At 50.1% G+C, this 17,770-nt stretch overlaps 2 protein-coding genes across 2 annotated transcripts in view; one reads left to right on the top strand and one right to left on the bottom strand.

Annotated features, from left to right (window-relative positions):
• CFAP44 (cilia and flagella associated protein 44) overlaps positions 1-4,986 on the top strand; it is a 148,934-nt gene extending 143,948 nt beyond the window's left edge. The window contains exon 35 of the mRNA XM_025375368.1: positions 153-4,986. Coding sequence (XP_025231153.1) covers positions 153-344 — 192 coding nt within the window. The 3' untranslated portion in view covers positions 345-4,986. The remainder of the gene's footprint in view (positions 1-152) is intronic.
• BOC (BOC cell adhesion associated, oncogene regulated) overlaps positions 4,457-17,770 on the bottom strand; it is a 76,991-nt gene continuing 63,677 nt past the window's right edge. The window contains exons 9-20 of the mRNA XM_025375369.1: positions 17,177-17,484; positions 13,598-13,757; positions 13,077-13,187; positions 12,397-12,603; positions 11,847-12,028; positions 11,190-11,295; positions 10,700-10,822; positions 8,255-8,476; positions 7,331-7,566; positions 7,040-7,116; positions 6,334-6,527; positions 4,457-5,235 (exon numbers count right to left, since the gene is read on the bottom strand). Coding sequence (XP_025231154.1) covers positions 5,048-5,235; positions 6,334-6,527; positions 7,040-7,116; positions 7,331-7,566; positions 8,255-8,476; positions 10,700-10,822; positions 11,190-11,295; positions 11,847-12,028; positions 12,397-12,603; positions 13,077-13,187; positions 13,598-13,757; positions 17,177-17,484 — 2,114 coding nt within the window. The 3' untranslated portion in view covers positions 4,457-5,047. The remainder of the gene's footprint in view (positions 5,236-6,333; positions 6,528-7,039; positions 7,117-7,330; positions 7,567-8,254; positions 8,477-10,699; positions 10,823-11,189; positions 11,296-11,846; positions 12,029-12,396; positions 12,604-13,076; positions 13,188-13,597; positions 13,758-17,176; positions 17,485-17,770) is intronic.

Below are 17,770 nucleotides of genomic sequence, written 5' to 3'. Positions count from 1 at the left end.
TAGCAGAGGAATTGAAGCCTCCTAAGATTAAGGAGCAGTGGCTGTTTAGGGTGACTGTCAGGCCAGCACTCATCACAGATACACAGTATAAAGGCATGGAGTTTTTCACATGCCACATGATGCTTCAACAGGGAGCTGTTTTCTTTCAACAGGGCAATGCCTTCCAGAGCCTTCGGGAAGCAGATGTTGTGGCAAGAGAGGAGGTCACTGAATTGATCCAACTCCAGGCGGAAAGGATTTCAGCCTTAAAGGAGGAGATTGCTCTTTTGCGTAGGAAAGGTGGTCTTATCCTCCCCCCCATTCGGTCTCCACAAGAGAAAGAGATGCAGCCCGCGGACCTTTGAGTTTGCTGTTTTCGCAAACCCATGCAAGATTTCTGACATAACTCACCTGAAGTTCTGTCTCCTCGTCACCTCCAACAATCTTATTACTTTAAAGTTAACTTGTTTGAAAGTCTAAAACCAGATCTAGTCACGTAGCTTTAAGAATCTCTCTACAAGTTGGTTATCTTAGAACCGAATGCAGCACCCAACCTCTGTTATGAAACTGAATAATTTTAGATGTTTTGAACCTACTAGATTGAATATGAAGTCTCAGAAGGCTGTTTCATGATTGCTGTAAATCATCTGTAATATATTTTGTTTTAGGAAAATTCGATTTGGGGGTATGCTGAATTTTTAGCCATTGGCAAGAAAAACTATCATTCAGCAATTCGTGAGAAAACTTTGTTTTCTTGATCCTTAGAAAATAAACTTAGATGTCATTAAGTGTTCTCTGAGAGGATGCAGGAGAAAAAGACATTTTGCCAACTATATCTTAGAGCAGAATTGCAACTTTCAGTTTTGGCATTGTTGACTTCATAAAGCAGTTATTTGAGGGCTCGGGAGTCAGGAAATACAAACAGATATGGCAGAGCAGTTTGCTTTGGGTTGGCAGAAAGCAGGAAAATAACCAGCCTTCTTGGATAGCCCAGTTTTTGTAGACTCCTCAGTTCTGAGTGGACCAGAGGGGTGTGCTTAATAAAACAGTCAATAAGGAGGCTTTTCTCTAAAGATTTCTGCAACTCCATCAGAATTCTAAGTTTTCCCCATAGTTTCTCATGTCCTCTGCCATTTTCTTCAGGTTTTACTTGGGCCATTTGCTGGTTTTGATATAGACGAGGAGACAATGAAATAGATTTACCTTAGAGATCATCTTTCACAATCACTTTTGATTATGCATAACATTTTAAACTAATTTAAGAGGGTCCTTTTGGTTTGGGGGTAAGTGCTCATTGAAGCTCATGGCTGTAACCACTGAAGGATAATCTCACTGACATTTAGAATCCTGTTAGTAACAGAGCATAGCTCTTTAGATTAAGACCTTTGTATTAATGAGTGACTCCATTGAGGCTGTTCCAGGATAAGCTGGTCACCGAGAAGGGTGGGTGAAGAAGGGAACATTGCATAAATATAGAAGGGAACTCAGCAATGCCAAGTCTTCCTCACCTGTGATTAACCTGCTAATCTGCCCCCCAAAATTAGATACAGGACTTGCTTTCTTTGTACATCAGAATATTCTTAGAGGTGGCAACTTGGCCTATTTTCTTCCTAAGATTCCTTCATATTCCTATTTAAGAGGTCAGAATACCTTATTGTTTTCACTTGTCACCATTAATTTCTGATGTAGTCACTTCTCTACTGGAGAGCACCCACTTATTTTTAAAAAATCACTTTTTTTTGTTGTATATCCTAAACCATGTGTGCCTTTTGAGTATTTTTAAAAATATGCAAGTCATAGCCCTGAATGTCTTATTTATTGTGATAAAAAATTACCCCAAACTTAGCTTGACACAACAAACTTATGATCTGACCCAGGAGTGAGAGGGTTTCTGAGGTCCAGGAATCTGGGGACAGCTTGGCCGGGGGTTCTGGCTCAGGGTCTCTCGTGGAGTTGCAGTCACACTAGGAGCTGGGGCTGCAGCCATCTGAAGCTTGGCTGGAGCTGGAGGGGCTACTAACAAATTCACTCCCTTGGCCATTAGGCAGGGCTTCAGTTCCTCGCCATGTGGGCCTCTCCATAGGGCTTCTCAGGACATGACTTCTCCCAGAGCAAGTGATCCAAGAGTGAGGGAGAGAGCAAGAGAGAATGACGCACACAAGAGCCACAGTCTTTTACAGCCCAAACCCAGAAGTGACATACCGTCACTATTGTCATATGGGTCACAGGCTGACCCTGTGTGATGTAGGAGGGGGCTGAACAGGGTGTAAATGTCAGGTGAGGGTTACGGGGGCCTTCATAGGGGCTGGCGGCTGCAAGCAGCAGCTACCTAGAGAGAGTGGCTGGTCTCTGAGAAAAGTCTAGAGGCGATACCATCCCCTTGGTAAGAGAATCAGGAGAAGTTATGTTATCTTCCTGGGCCTCATTACCTGACAAATGAAGGATTGGTAGAATGGATTCCTTCCCATTCTGAAATTCTGATTCTGATTGCAGCAAGAGTGAACCTAGAGTCTATGGAAGAGCCACGTCAGGATTTGCTGCGCATTTCAACTGAGAGGAAAACTAATCGGGATAATTATTCCCAAACTGAGCTAAACTAAATCACTAGTTAATTCTGCAATATTCAGGGCTTCATTCCGCATGTTTGCAGAATTGACAAGACAGTTAACACTCAATTACTTTATTTTGAATTGGACAAAAAACGTTGATAGCTTTAGGTTCATTTCAACTTGATTCCAGGCTTAGTCTTAAATCTGTAGTTAAGTTAGAGCACCTGAATCTTTGGGAAGTTAAGCTTCAAACCCAAGTAGACCAACAAGGTGTGGCATGGGTGGGTGGCTGGGAAGCTGTCCTGCTCCTGGCACACTTTCCTGCCTCCTGCTGTGCTCCCAGAGGAGCAGCCTCACCTCTGAGGGTGAGGCCAAAAATCAGCCTACACTGAGTTACTTGTGGGTCAATTGTTCATATAACTTGGCTATTCTGAACTTTCATCCATAGTATCGCCGATGATCAATCTCAGCATTAGAAGAAACAGAAACCGCAGAGTCCAGCCCCTCTGTCACAACTTCAGAGTAAAGGAGTTGCTCATGCCTGCCAGCCAGCCTGTCCTACCACAGCGGGCTCCCCACTTAGGGAGGTCTGTGAGCCATGCACTAAACATTTCTTTAGAGCTAAAACCATTGAGTGCTATGATTCCAGTGCTGTGCAGAAAGCAGATGTTTCACATATCACTTCAGAAAAGCTCACCAAAATTCATTTTTCAACTACCTTAGATCAAGGAGAAAAAAAAACAAAAGAAAAAACGTAAAAAACCAGTGTGGCTAGAAGGTGAGTTACAGCTCAGATTGGGAGGCCTCTGGATAGCAAAGCAATGACTGAGAGCCTTAGCTCTACCCACTCCAGAAGTGAGCTCTGGGCCGTGATGCCAGGTTGTCTGAAATCACAGTATCTTATTTTTTCTCTTCTCTTCCCTGCTCTGCTTCTCATTTCCTATCATTTACCTGTTTCTTACAGTCCTTCTTTTTAAAAAATATTTTTAAAATATTGCTTTCCTGAAAACCACGCTGCATTTCCACAAGAAGTTCTCTCTGACGTTGAACTGTTGATGGAAAAAGGATGCAGAAGTCTGAGGAATAGCAGGTGCTATACTTATTTTGGCCAGCAGAGGATGCACTTGCCCTAAACAGTCAGAGTGACTCAATGCCCCAGGCTGCCCTAGGACCCTGTTTATCGAATTCTTCGGGTTTAGAAGCCAGGGTCTGGCCCCCACTTAATGAGATTGTCTCAAGTGGCATTTCATCTGTAACTCAATTTTACTGAAATCTAGAAAATACAGCGCCCCCCCCCCCCCTCCAGCCCCAAAACTCAAAAGTGTAGTAAGGTTTTCATTTGCAAGCATCAGTCTCCATCTAGTTCCACTTCCACATACTAAAGATTTTAAAATTTCAATTAAAAAAAGAAGCTATGGTTGATCCTTTGGTTGGACAACAGTATGTAAATGTTGATTTTAAACTAGTGAGTCAACTACTCTGGCAATGTTGGTGTATCTTTGGAAAGAAGGGAAGTCACCAAGTGAATTTATCACGCACCGTATGTCCATGTGTGGCACAGCACTTAGCTATCGTATTTTGGAGAAAATACTTGGTCTTCAACACACACCTATATAAAAAAGATTAGTTTTATGTCTTCAATATGACCTAAACTTCATCTCAAGTCCAGTTGGTAAGAGAACTGTGACTCTGTTTTTCCTGGTCTGCTGTACAACGGTTCCCTTGTGGACGAGACAGTAATGTGTTCTGTATGAATCCAAGCACAACTGACATTCACTGTTTTAAAAAACAAAAAAGAGAAACCTTTGCTACCTTTTCCAGATCTCATTTCTGAAGGACCTGAAAATATTGTAAGTGGGTATCTTCTTCAAATACTCAGAGACTGAATTCTAAGATCTAAAGAAAATGCTGACTCACACATGACTCAGTTGAAGGTTACAGGGAAGACTAAACATTTATTTAGAAGTTACAGTGTTTGTTTTTACAGAGATATGTTGCCACGGATTATTGATTCTGGAAGGTTTTTTAATGCTCATAGTGCTGTACACATCTTGGTCTGCTCTCATGGGCATCATAGGAAAATGTTTCCAGTAGCACCGGATCCAGCCATCTGTGTGGGTGTCTCCAGGCTGTGATACTGTGACCCTTGCTTTTCAACCTCGTGGTTGTGAGGAACCATGTGCCTTGGATCCTTCCTCTTGCCAGCTTATCTGTGGGCCTCCAGCAGCCTCGTCTGCCACTGCAGAGGCCCCAGGTTAGGAGTCTGTCCCGTGCCAGCCTGTGCGGCGCTTTCCTGGGGGACTCCTGTTAGGTGGCGGCTTCTTTCTTTTCCCTCTCCAACCTCAACAGGTAGGATTCCTTATGTCTCTCCAGAATTATAAAACATATACATTATTTACAAGTGCATAAATATATAAATATGGCTATAATAGAAAAATAAATACCAATTTTCTCTGTCTCTTCTTTAAAAAAAAAATATATATATATATATATAGTCTTTCTGGGATATTGGATTCTGCCTAAATTGTGGGAAGTGGTGTTTCAAAAGACACACACACCGGTGGCCCCGGGGAGAGCTGCATTCCAGGTTCCTGTCCTACGTAGGCCCCTGTGGGGTGCTGGGGACACCAGTCTCCTCCACCCACTTGGCAGGAGTCAGGACTGTCCACCTCTTCAACTGGTGCAAGGCCCAAGCAGCATGGGGGCCCTGAGGGAAGAAAGAGTAGGAACCATTAAAATCCAGACTGACCGAGGAGCCAACACCCAGTGACACTGGGCCAATCTCTATCTATGGTGGAGGTGGTTACACTGGCTCTGGAAAGGACAGAAACCACCGAGACAAGGGCACTTCGGTTTCCTCCGAGGTCTCTCATCGAAACAGGGAGGGCCACTTGCACCCATTTCCCACTCATGCTGGGACCGCAGAGACTCCAGCACTGAGCCCACACCACAGGAGCAGATGAAGTCAGTGGAGCCCGCGAAACGCAGAAGGAAGCCCTGCTCTGTGTTTAGGCTGCTAGTCCACCCTTTGCTATGGCTTCTGGTTACAACTATCCCACTCACAATCCAGTCCCCCCGGACTGACACGGTCCAGTTTAAATGATGCTGGGTCGAGCTTTAGGACCCAGCATCTTTTAAATTTAATCTCCTAGAGACAGGGTCCAGGATCTGCCTATACATGGGCATGCACACAGAGAAGCTAAGAAACATTAGTGGACACTTGGTGAGGGCACCAAGTATCCACTGATTTCCAAGGAGACTAGCATGGAGGGAGACAATGGGATGGGCTTAGTGCGAATGGCCCCAAACTCCTTGGAGAAAAAGTTCTGTGGAAGTACAAAGAGTTATGATGATGATGTTTATAAGAATTTGGCTCCTTAATGATTGAGGCAACCTTATTCCTTAATTAAGAGACAAGCCTCAACAAAGCAAGGCATTTCAGAATGATTAGAGAATGCCTCTTAGTGTGATGAGCGGCAAATGGTATTTGTGAATGGCCTTGAAATGCAGAGACCAAAAAGGGTTTTTTCCTCTGACATGGAGAAATGGCCTTTTTCTCAGAGGCTGAGGACCGCAGCTTATCACGCTGGAGTAGAACCCACCTGGACATCCCACAGACCTACTGGGCCTTCAGCAGTGAAGGAAAGTGGCCAGCCACCCTCGATGCCCCATCCCTCCCACATCAGTGCTGTGGCTGGCTCCTTACCAAGCCCCACCTTTGCAGACTGTTACTACTGGCTTGTGGATGCTTAGCTCATGTCACCCCCAGCCTGTTCCATTTCCCTGCCCTGCTCCTGCCACCAACCTGAGTGAAATGGAGGATCCCACATTGCTTCTAGGACGGGACTGTCGGGGGCTCTCCTCGCCCCTGACTGGCCCACAGCAGCAGGCTGCTCCCGGCGTTGGCAGCAGTCGTGGTGGGGCTGCAACAGCTGGTGAGTGGAGTCATCGGGCAGGGTGTATAAGAAAGAGCCCTCGTCCGGGCTAGACTCAGGATCCCTGCAGTGTACAAGCCCAGATGGGGAGGTGGGGCCGGGCAGGGTGGGCCTGTCGCCCCACCCCCTGCTGGCTGTCTCCCTGTCTGAGGACATCAGAGCTGGTGAGAGCTCAGATGGGGCAAAGACTGCTTTCCCCTTTGAACATCAAGAGGTACCACACCATCATTTTCACTCATCATTCTAGTCCATTTCCATTTTATTCCATGTGGGAGGATGTGAGGTCGGGTGTCCAGGGGCCCATGGGCAAAGTCAGTTGTGGTGAGTGCTTCTGATCTGCCTAGTGAGGGAGGATTCCGAGATGCCAACCCATGCCCCCAGGCAGAAAGGGCACCGCAACTGCAAATGAAACAACTGCCTATTAGGGCAACGGCTCAGAGGAGCATGATTGTCAGTTCCGGGGACCCCTGAGTACAGCACTACTGCTTGGCTCTCAGTGACTGGCCTTGGATTTGAGGAGCTAAAGGGAAAGTGAGGCTGTGGGGCTTGGGAGTAAAAGGGGAGAAGCCTGGTTACCTGGTGATCTGGTGACTTTGGGGGTCATATCCATTGCCAAGATGGGTCTGCCTCAGCAGGCGGCTGGTGTCATTCTGCTGCTCAAAAGGAAGAGTAATGAGATGGCCACGCCAGGGAGTCCAGGTAACTTTCCAGTGTTCACTGATCAACAGGAGCATCTGCTCCTGACTAAAGAAAGCCTGGCCCAGCAGCCTGGGCTGAGACCCTAGGAGGGAGGAGGTCCCCCAAGGCAGCCCCGTCACTCCCTCCTGGGTGTCCCATACCTGCCATCCACACCCAAGAGTGCACTACCTGCTGAAGCTCGCCTGGGCAGTGCTGCTGCAGCTTCATGCCCGGGTAGCCCACTGCAGCCGCGGGGCAGCCCCTATTCATGTGGATCCCATTAGCACAGGCCCGTCCACTGATGCCACTGAGGTAGCGCTGTCCGCTGTTCTGGTGGCCTGGGAGTCCTCCCAATGGCACCATAGTATATGGGCAGGAGGAAGGTGGAAGGGCACTTCGAGGAAAACCCAGGTCTGTTGTATGTTCTAGAAGGATAGAAAAACAAAGGTGTGCTTAGGCCAAAGGAGCCTGGGACGGGCTGGAAAAGCCGTCAGGAGCTCCTGGCCACAGAGGGTCGAAGGATGTAGGCAGAGGGTTGACGGTGCCCAGGAGATGGAGAACATTTCCTCTTAGAGTCTCCTTCGTGTGCCCACTTCTACCCGATACCTAGACTCTTCTGCCGGGAGAAGGGTGGGGAGATACAGGGTCCAGGGCTTGGGGGCAGGAAGTGGCGAGTGAAAAGAAGCAGCAATGTTTAGAGGAGGCAGGCTGACCAGATGTCCTGCCATCTGAAGCAGAAATTAGTGACTGAAAGATTGCAGAATAGAGGGGAAAGCTGAAGGCAGCTCCGCACGCAGCGAACAGGCAGGATGGACTCTAAGTAGGAACATGTGGTGAGAGGAGCAGCTTCGGACACTTAAGAAGATAGCACTGCATAGGTCCCGAGCTCCAAAGGTGCAGAGAAGACAGCCCAACTTCCCCTCCTTCCTCCTCCCCAAGCCGAGGTCTGTTAGCTGCGGGGAGGGGTCCAGTTGTCAGGTATTCTTTGACCTCAGAGACCTTCGGGGAACTCGGGCTTGAGCTTTCTGTGGACGCAGACCTAGGCACAGGCCTCCGTAGTGGAGCCCCCATTTCCCGCCCAGGCTCCTCCCACTGAAAGCGTCACTCACTCACTTTGCTGAGACCAGGCCCTCCACAAGCAGAAGGGGATGAAGGTGACGATGATGAGAACGATGGAGCCCAGGACGACCCCGACAATCAGATAGGGCAGGTCACTGGAGCGAGCCACCATGGCCCCAGTGCCCACCGGCCGCTCTATGGTTTCAGGAGGGGGCGGCTGTGGTGGGGCCAGAGTTGGGGGTGGCAGTCGACCAGGCTGGCCAGAAGACTTCCGAGCTGTATTGTGGACAAAACTCACTTCAGCATATGTTTCCCTGATATTTCCTTCACAACAAATAGAAAAAAAAATACCCCCATTCCATGGGTGTGGGAAGTGGGGTCAAACTCACTAGATTGGGCCTCAAAATCTCTTATTTGAATGGCGTCCACACTCAGCATGAAATTGGCATCTAATGTGAAATCTGGTGGTGTGGCGGAGACCTGACCCTTACATTTCAAAGCAGAGCCTGAGATGCCTGTGAGCCATGCACCAGAGCTGGACCAGGTACTTCCAGCAGAAGTGGTGTAGTGCTTTTGGGAAGAGCTGGTGAACTTTTGGAAGAAAATATTTAAAATGCAGGAAGCCAGAACAAGAATTGGGAATGGAAGAATTTACCCACACCCAAGAGTGTGCAACCTGCTGGTGGACTGAGACACGAAGTACTACGTATTAGCATGGATCACAGCAGGGGGACGGGTGTTCTGGGACTCACGAGGACACACAGTACATGTGAGATGCCAATTCAGAGGTGGAGTCGAGGCCATCAGCTCCTCACTTCAGCTTTGCTGAGTATTAGGAGGTGCAGCTGACCCTGCTGGCCCTAGTGGCCCTCTTCTCCCCCGGCTTTCGGACTCTGTCCCCTGATGTTCCCCACCTCTCTGCTGCTCTGTACGCCTCTCCTTCCCTCTCTGTGCCGTCTGCCTCCGCAGACACTGGGAGGCCTTCCTGGTTCCCCTCTGTCTGTACTCTCTGTATATTCTCACCTAGTCCCATGACTTCCACCTATATCCTAAAGACCCCCAAATGAATCTCCCCACCTGGACCCCCTGCCTGGGGCAGGAGCCCTGCTTCTTATCAGACACTTCATTTCAATGTCTCCAAAGAGCCAAACACTCGGTAAGCCTCCAAGTGGTTCTACCTTGTTCCTTTCTCATGAAATCTGTTTCTCTTCTTGCTGTTGCCATTTCAATAAGTTTCAGTACTTCCAGCTGGAAACTCCTTTCACTGTCTCCCAGCCCTAGTGCGCAAGCAGTCCCTGGTCCCACGGACACCTCCTTACAAAAGAGACTCAAACCCGTCCCTTCTCTTTACCTTTACTTTAGAGCCCCAGTTCTCAACCCTCAGCCCATTCCCTGCAGTCACCCCAGTGACCCATCTCAACAGACAAATCCACTGACAGTCCTCCCCCACCTCACAGCCTCGCGTGGCCCCCGCTGTCCCTGGCTGCACCGGCGGCTCATCTCACAGTATCCTCAGTGGCCTCTTTCCTGGGCATTCACTCCTATAATCTCCTTCCCAGTACCTGACACTCCAACCATCTGGCGCTACGTCCAGCCTTGCCCCCAGGCCACTCTCTCCTCATCCTGGCCTGAGATTCAGTCTTCCAGCAGACCAGTGTGAAGGCTTTATGAAACCTCTTCCTCCCTCTGGGCACTCCCTGCACCAGGTGATCCAGGATTCTGGGCTGTGCATGTATCCGCCCTCCCTCCGGTGTGCATGACGGAAGAGGGCAGGGAGGGACACAGAGGCCTCAGGGAGGATCTGCTGAATGACTGAAAGCCAGTGAAGCAGAAGAGAGAATGCTGTTGCCTTGATGAGAGGAAAATGTGTTGTTCTGTCCCTATTCCTATTCCTTTGTGATCCTCTCTTGATTATGTTTTTTGCAATACAACTGCTTTATCTCACTTTCAGTACCTGCAAAATGGAGATAATGCTATCTCTCCATCTGACCAATGTGCAAATATTAACAAGTTATTATGTGACTACGTTTAACATGTTTTAAGTGCAATAGAAAGGGTCTGGTCTTGTAGTTAAGATAATCCCGGCCCAAAGCGTGCTCTACCCCTAACTGGCTGCACGGTCTTGGCTAAAGTATGCAGCTTCCTCATGCCCACTTCCTTTCCCATCTCATGGGATTGTAGTTCAGTTAAATAAACCAACCCATGGAAGCACCAAATATCACTGCTGGAATAAAGTATTTATAGGAAGTTCCCAACTTAAGAATGAGGTGTATCCCCTGATTTCATGGATGAGTTAATTACCAAGTTCCTTGAAGGTGTCGTGATAGCCTATTTAGTATTAGGCACAGACAAATGAGTAGAGAGTGAAACATGACCAAGTCTGAGGTTATGTGGAAAACAGTCTTCCTGGAAAAGAGACCCAGCACCGCACAGGGAATGGTGACTTTGCCTTCCCTTGCTGGGACACCAAGACAGGAGAGAGAACCCAAAGAGCTTCACCTTTGGTCTCACAGATCATCACGTTGCTGAACTCGCTCTCCCCTCCTTCATTGAAGCACTGCATCTTAATGTCGTAGGAGGTCTCTGGCTGCAGGTGGCTGATGGAGTGCCAGTACCTGTCCCCTGGGAAAGACAGTCAGAGAATGGTGCATGGCAATGTGCACATGGTTTTCTTGATCCCAATCTCATAGTCAGACTCAGCTGGGGCAGTGTGTGGGGAAGGATGCCACTGACTGGCACAGGGGTGGCGTATGGAGGAACGCTGGAGGAAATGTTCTAGGTGTCCACCTATGTTGTCCCATCATCATGTGGATTCATGAAGTTGATAGCTTCAAGGGTATTATGAATGAGTCAATGACATGGAGCTCAGAGCTTTGTGTCACACCAGACGCAGGTTTATGCTTCGCCAGATTTCACCAACACCTTGTCCCCCATCCCAGCGGAGGAAATTATAGCACACAGAAGCTATAAACACAGAATTGTGTCTCACCTTCCACCATATCCTTCTTGTAGTCACTATCATTGTCACTGTCTGTGGGTCGATAATAGATATAGAAGCCATGGATTGGGGTGTTGTTGTTACTTGCTGGGATGTACTATAGGGAATGGAGAAGAAACAAGTTGACAATGAGCAGAGAAAACATCATCAAAGCAAAACCACTGGTGTATGAAGCTTCCACCCCAGTCCAGGGTCTGAATTTCACTTGGGGCCCCGGCAAAGATTTCTAATGATATCTCTGAGGTTCTCTGAAAAATGTTGTGAAGATCACTCATTATTTTATTTAGCCTAGACGTCCCTAAGCTATTGAAGAGAAGAAACAAATTGCCATTTCTCCAAAGACTTCAATTGCTTCTGATCTCCCTGGACATGTGAGGGGCCCCTGTGGCTGAGAAGGGGCCCTGAACAATTGTGTTGGGATCCCCTGTGGTATCAGGGGAAGGGCAGGAAGGAGGGAGAGGTCTACCAGGTCAAGGCACCAGAATCAACAGGAGACCACTAGAGCAGCTCCAGCCACTAAGAGCCTTCCAAATTCCACTGATGAAGCTTTCAGGTGCCCTGTTTGGGGGAGTCTCATCCCCAGGCTCACAGGGAAGGGCGTTTAGGGGAGGCCGTCTTCTGCTGCAGTCCACGGCCAGGCCCGCTTACCATCCACTTGAGCATGATGGTGGTCTCATTGACCGCGTCCGTGAAGGTGATGTAGGGACCTGCCACGGGCCTCTCGTACACGCGGCCGCTGTAGCCCGACACCACGTAGGGCCGAGAGGGGGCGCTGGGCTCGCTCTCCCCCAGCATGTTCAGAGCCCGGACTCGAAACTTGTAGGAGGTGCCTGGTGAGAGGGACACTCACTGAACTCAGGAGCTGGGAAACACCTTCTGATTCTCCCATGGCCTTTCAAGGCCCAGGACCTGGAGGGTCTTCTGGGCAGCCCTTCCCCAAAGCAAGTTCTCAAAGGCCTCACAAGAACACCCGCCATTTTCAGAGCCAGGCTGCGGGGGAGATGGCTCTGGATGCTCTTCTGGAGGGAGGCGGAAGGCTTGTAGGACTGTGGTAAACACCACAGACAGCAACACGGAGGCATGCTGGTGGGTGGGGGCCTGGGCCGAGAGAAGGGGATCCCAGGCTCGTCATCCTCCTCCAGGTGGTCAGGGGCAGCTGGGGGATCAGGCCAAGGCCACAGCACGGCCAGGCCCCTACCTTTCTCTAGGCCTGTGATCTCCACGGACAGCCGCGACGGGGGGATGGCGCTGGTGGCCAGAATCCAGTCTCCCACTTTCTTTAGCTTCTTGTACTCCACACGGAAGGACTGGATCGGGAACCCACCATTCCCACGGGGAATCCAGGTCACGTACACTGAGGTCTCGGAGGCCGTGGAGATGGTGGGCCTGTCGGGAGCTTCTGGGGCTGGGAAACACCGCACCCAGTAAGGAAGGAAGCAGGGTGAGATGACAGCTGAATGCCCACTGGGCCTGGCTTGCTCCTGACGGGTCCACGCCTCCCCACAGCCCTCCACCCACTGGTGTTCACGTCAGACCTCCCCACGGCTGCCCGGGCTGCCCTCTCCTGGGCGAAGGCTGTGAGCTAAGACCCCTTATGCTATCCTTCTGCAAAGCCAGAGTGTGGAGGCCCAAGGGCCACCGCTCTGGCCTCTGCTGCTCTCTAGATGCACCCAGTCAGCAATCCCAGCATCAATGCCAGCTTTTTATTTGAAAAGCTCCAAACTACATTTCCTCATTGTGGTTAAATGGGAGATGCCAAGAAAATGTCACAAAAACCCTGGACCTACAGAAGTAAGACCCCATTCAGCCACGGGAACAGGCCCTCTGAGGCAGTTCCAGTCCTGACTGCGTGTCCCGTCCCTGCTGCTCGGGCCTTACGGGAGAGGCGGCCGTGGTCGGGCTGGCTGCTGCTCTGGGGACTGGCTCCAGGGTCGTCTCTCTGGATCTGCTGCTCCTTGCTGGCCATGATCTCGGGTTTGGGCCGCCGTCCTGGGTGGAAATGGGTTGTAGTCAGCAAGGGAGAGAGCAGGCATTAGATCTCCCTCCCACAGAGTCCTTTTTGCCTGAGACTCTGCTGAGGGGCGTGACAAAGTGATGCAAATAAGCATCCAGGGCACTGAGGGTGTGGGCTCATGGCCGACACTGGCTCTGTTGTGGTACTACTGCTGGCCCCTGTGTGAGAGAGGGACGAAGGGGTGCCAGAGAGGCCGGCTGGCAACTCTCCTGATGAGAGCTGGGACCTCAGCCTAGCACACAAACCACAAGGAGGCGGTAGCTGGAAGGAAAGATGAAGTTCAAGTGAACGGATGGGGCAAGGTGAGCAGGAATTCTCACCTGGGCCACTGGAACTTGCTTAGACCCATGGAAACCCTAAGCAAGGGGCAACGTTTGACTCTCACCAGTTCGGAAGGTGACCATGGCTGTCTGGCCCTCGCCTGCACAGTTGTAAGCTGCCATCTCCACTTCATACAAGCTCCCGGGGTCGAGTCTGGTGAGGGTCAGGCGGTGCTGGTTGGCTGGAATGCCAGAGATGGTCCAATTGTCAGAGGAGTTTGTGACCTGCTGGAGAAGGAGCTGGCATAAGGACTAGCGTCTCAGCCTAGGGCTACGAGTGGGCTGTGGTTTGCAAGGAAAGCAGCGCTGAGCCCAAGAGGGCAGGAGAAGGGGAAGGACAATGGGCCAGGTTGGGGTTGGGGCGGCACAGACTCAGACTGACCCCCCTGGCTATGGGACACCAGCCTCAGTGGAACATTCACATCAGGCTCTCTGATCCCTCGTCTAATGATCTCATCAAAGAAACCTCAGTGGGGAAGTCAGAGAGCCTGACTGATATTGCTGAGAACTCCTCCAAAGACCTTTTCTCCCCGTATTTCAAAGAACCTCCACGTTTTGCTTTCTTTCTCCTTCTGTAGGTAAACCAAACGCAGTTCCCTCTGTTTATATTCTAATGAGACACAATGATGAGAAAGATAACGAAAGTATCAGCACCCACGAAATAGCAACATTTGCTAAGGGCTTACTCTGTGCTACACATGGAACTAAGCAGTTTATAGGCGCTACTTCCTTTTCCTCAAAATAGCCCAAGAGATTGGTGTTAATATTGTTCCCACTTCACAAATAGGGAGACTAAGGTTTAGAGAAATGAGCAGTTTGCTCAAGGCCACATGGCTAGTGAGCACCGAAACCATGACTTGACTCCAAAGAGCATACCCATTGTTGCGCCCTATCCTGGGAAGAAGAGTCTGGGATCCAAAGTCCTGGGTTCAAATCTTGGTTGTGTAACTCAGAGCAAGTCCCCTAACCCTCTGACCCTTCAGCTTTGCATTTCACCAACGAGGCAAATAAACTCTCTCAGGTTATTCTGAAGATTCCATGAGAGAAGTTGTATAAAGTGCCCCGCAGCGAGCTTGGTGCACAGTAGATTCCCAACAAATGCCTGGCCCCTCGAGGCCCCTCCCCACATCCTCAGCCCAGTGCGGTTTCTATCATTTCAGTCCTCTTTGTTTCTGCTCCTGCCTTCAGTCCTTGCTCAGAACTTAAAAACTGTGGATGAATTGTGACTGTGATGGATTAATCCTTAATAGCTTCAAATTCCTAGCTCTTTAAAGGAAAAAATAAGGGAGCTCCAGGCTCCCCAACAGGTGATGCTGAGAGGCTGCTCATCTCAGCTGCCCCACCTTTTGGGACAACAGACTTTACTGCCAACTCTACATCCCAGAGAGCCTGCTGGAGCCTCAAGTTGTGGTTTGCTGAAGGAAGAAAACAGCTGGAAGGAAAAGCTCTTCTCCCTGAGCAGAATATTCCAAAGTTGAACAAAACGTACCATTCAAGGCACAGGAATGGTCTGGGCTCATTGTCAGGCTTCCAGGATTTGTTCCAAGGGGAGACATTTTTACAAACTGAGACTCCCCAGTGGTGCTGGAAACCCAAACACAGTAGCCCAGGGTCTGCAGATGCACCAGGAAATGAAACTTGCTTCGCGCATGTGAAACAGTGAAAATTAGCTGAACGATTCCCAGTCCCCAGCAAGAGAAGGCGGATGAAAAAACACAGCCCGAATGCTGACTTTTGATTTCAAATTCTTTCTTGGGGATCTTTAAGACTTGTTAGTTCCGTAAGAGAGGAACTGCTTTCAAGCCAGAACTTCTGCCTTGGCAACCCCAGGCTGAGGAGCCCCCAGGATGGAGCCTAAGAGAAGCCAGAAGCAGCAGGGGCCTGTCCGGACTCTCACTTCCCCTGCGCCCCATATACCCCTGCCCTCCCAGCGCTGGCCTCACACTTCCACCGGGCCCAGAAATGAAAATAAGAAATAGAAGGGTAATTAGTCACTGTCACACACACTGAGGGGGTGAATGTGGCCTGAGCCTGGCATTTCCGGATCACCACGGCATGGCCTTTGCCAGTCTGCCTCTTGTGCAAGGCTGCTTCATGGCCACCTATTGGCCTGAAAAATATTATTCTTGCTCTCATGCTGGGTTTCGTCTCCTGGGAACCATGGGTGTTTGGCCTGCCCTGATCTTTGTCTACAACTCTGAGATGGAGGTGTCCAGTTACATGGGGAAATAGGATTAGGACTAGCCCTGCCCTACAACATGTGAACAATGCTGCTTTTTGTTAAAAACTCATTCACCCGCTTTGCTGGCTGCCTATGAAGAGGCCAGCAGGTGGAGGGCTAATGAGAAACTGCTCCCCCCGTCCCCCTGCCTTTGGGGAGGCAGCAGAGGGGGCATAGGGGGTGCTCTGCCTTAGGTGTCTTTCTGACAGCCCCAGGGTCTCTGTGGACTTGTCCCGACCCAAGGTCTTCTAGGAGAGCATGTAAGGGGAAAGAACAGAATAGAAGGAGTCAGGGGCCAGGGCTCCAAGGCAGGGAAACGGCTTCTGCACAGCTAGCGCGCTCCACTGTGCAGGCTTGGTTCTGTTTTCTTGCTTGTTTGTGGAGGTGGGGAGGAGTAGAGAAATACTTTTAATTCCACATTCATATGCTTTCCATCAAGTGCACATAGCATTTTTATAGGCAAAAGTAATATAAATGCATAATAAAAATCAGCACGTACATGCTGTTATTTATCAAATACAATTTTTAAAAATCCATTTAAGAATAATAGTTTTCTACTGTAGAATGGCCTTAGAAAGAAAATGGCGTATACTTGGAGTGAACAGAAACATTTTCAAGGATGTTTTCTTATGGGGAATTTCATGTCCTCATCCCTGTGGGGTAACAACAGGTAGGAGCACAGCCTTCAGTGAGAGTGGCTGCCTGGGGACCCTGCCCTGCCTCACAGGACACAGTGTACAGGAGCATAGGCCTGGCTGGGCTCTGCCCCTGCATCCCGTCAGAGCCCGAGACTCCCTCCCTGACAGCTCCTGAAACATTCACCTGGACAGACTTCCTTCTGTCAAGGAGAAATAGCTGAGGTCTGAACAACATGATGTGCTCTGAGCTCAAATGCCTGCTTGTCAAACCCAAGCCATGATAGATTCTGAGAACTGAGGGGGTATTTTACAGCCTACAGAGAAAACACTTGTTCACAAATATTTGTTTTCCTGGCATTAGGCTAGCTGGCTTACCATGCCAGGGTTCCTGCAGGCATGTACCCAGCACAGCTTACTTTCATAAAAAAACAAAATGTAACATCAACAACTAACGACGGAGGATGATGGTTACCAGGGAGACTGTTCACCATCTCCTCAGGGACTGCAAGCTAGTGTGAGCTTCTGGGAAATGTGTGCATAGAGCTTAGTACTGGATGCACGCACAAGGCTTTTTCCTGGGCCTTCCAGGGTCCCACACGACCATCTCACAACCAGCTCCCTGGGAGGCAGCAGGGATGGACACTGGAGGAGACAGAAGGGCCTGATTAGTGGTGGGGATTACTGGTTCAGGCTTCAGGAACTCAATGGCCAGGAGGCAGTGACTCTGCTCAGCTTTGCTGGGAAGGCTGTGCAGGGGAGGCAGCGGCCCCACACCAGGGCCATACCTTGCGATGTTTCACCACATAGTAGAGGATCGGTGCCCAGCCACTGCCCTCATGCCGGGGCCGCCACACCAGTTCATATGAGTCGGTCTTGGAGGTGCGGGGCGAGCTGAGGATGATGGGAGCCTCGGCGGGAGCCCCCTGCCCTTTCTCTCCTGGACACTGTGGGGAAGCAGGCCGTGCTGATGTTGGGGGTCTGGGGAGCGCCGGTTCCCCCCTCAGCATCTGCTCAGGGCTGCCGGGTTTGGAGGGTGGTGCAGGAGGTGTGCCAGTAGCCGGCTCAGCATCCTGCCGTAGCCTCGCGGTTATGCCTGGAGGACCAACAGGAAGGAGAAGGAAAGGTTAGTCTCCTGGTTTACCTGCTGAGCTGTTGAAATGGTGAGAAAACAGGAAGAAGTCAGAGAGGCAACCTGGGCCCACCATCAGCCCGACCGCCACCCACTCTGTGCTGCCCAGCCGGGCTCCATGGAAGACAGCGTGGGTGTCCCTGTCCTGCCAGAAGGAAAAAGCAGCCTGGTCTGCCCGGCCAGGGGCTCAGGGGTGGCTTGGGCATGGCAAGCAAACCTCTCTGTGGCCTGCTTTTCTCCTGAGTCCACG

The sequence above is a fragment of the Theropithecus gelada genome, chromosome 2, assembly GCF_003255815.1.
Source record: "Theropithecus gelada isolate Dixy chromosome 2, Tgel_1.0, whole genome shotgun sequence".
NCBI lineage: Eukaryota > Metazoa > Chordata > Mammalia > Primates > Cercopithecidae > Theropithecus > Theropithecus gelada.
The sequence above is the reverse complement of the archived record's forward strand: the minus strand, read 5'-3'. Positions and strand labels throughout refer to the sequence as shown.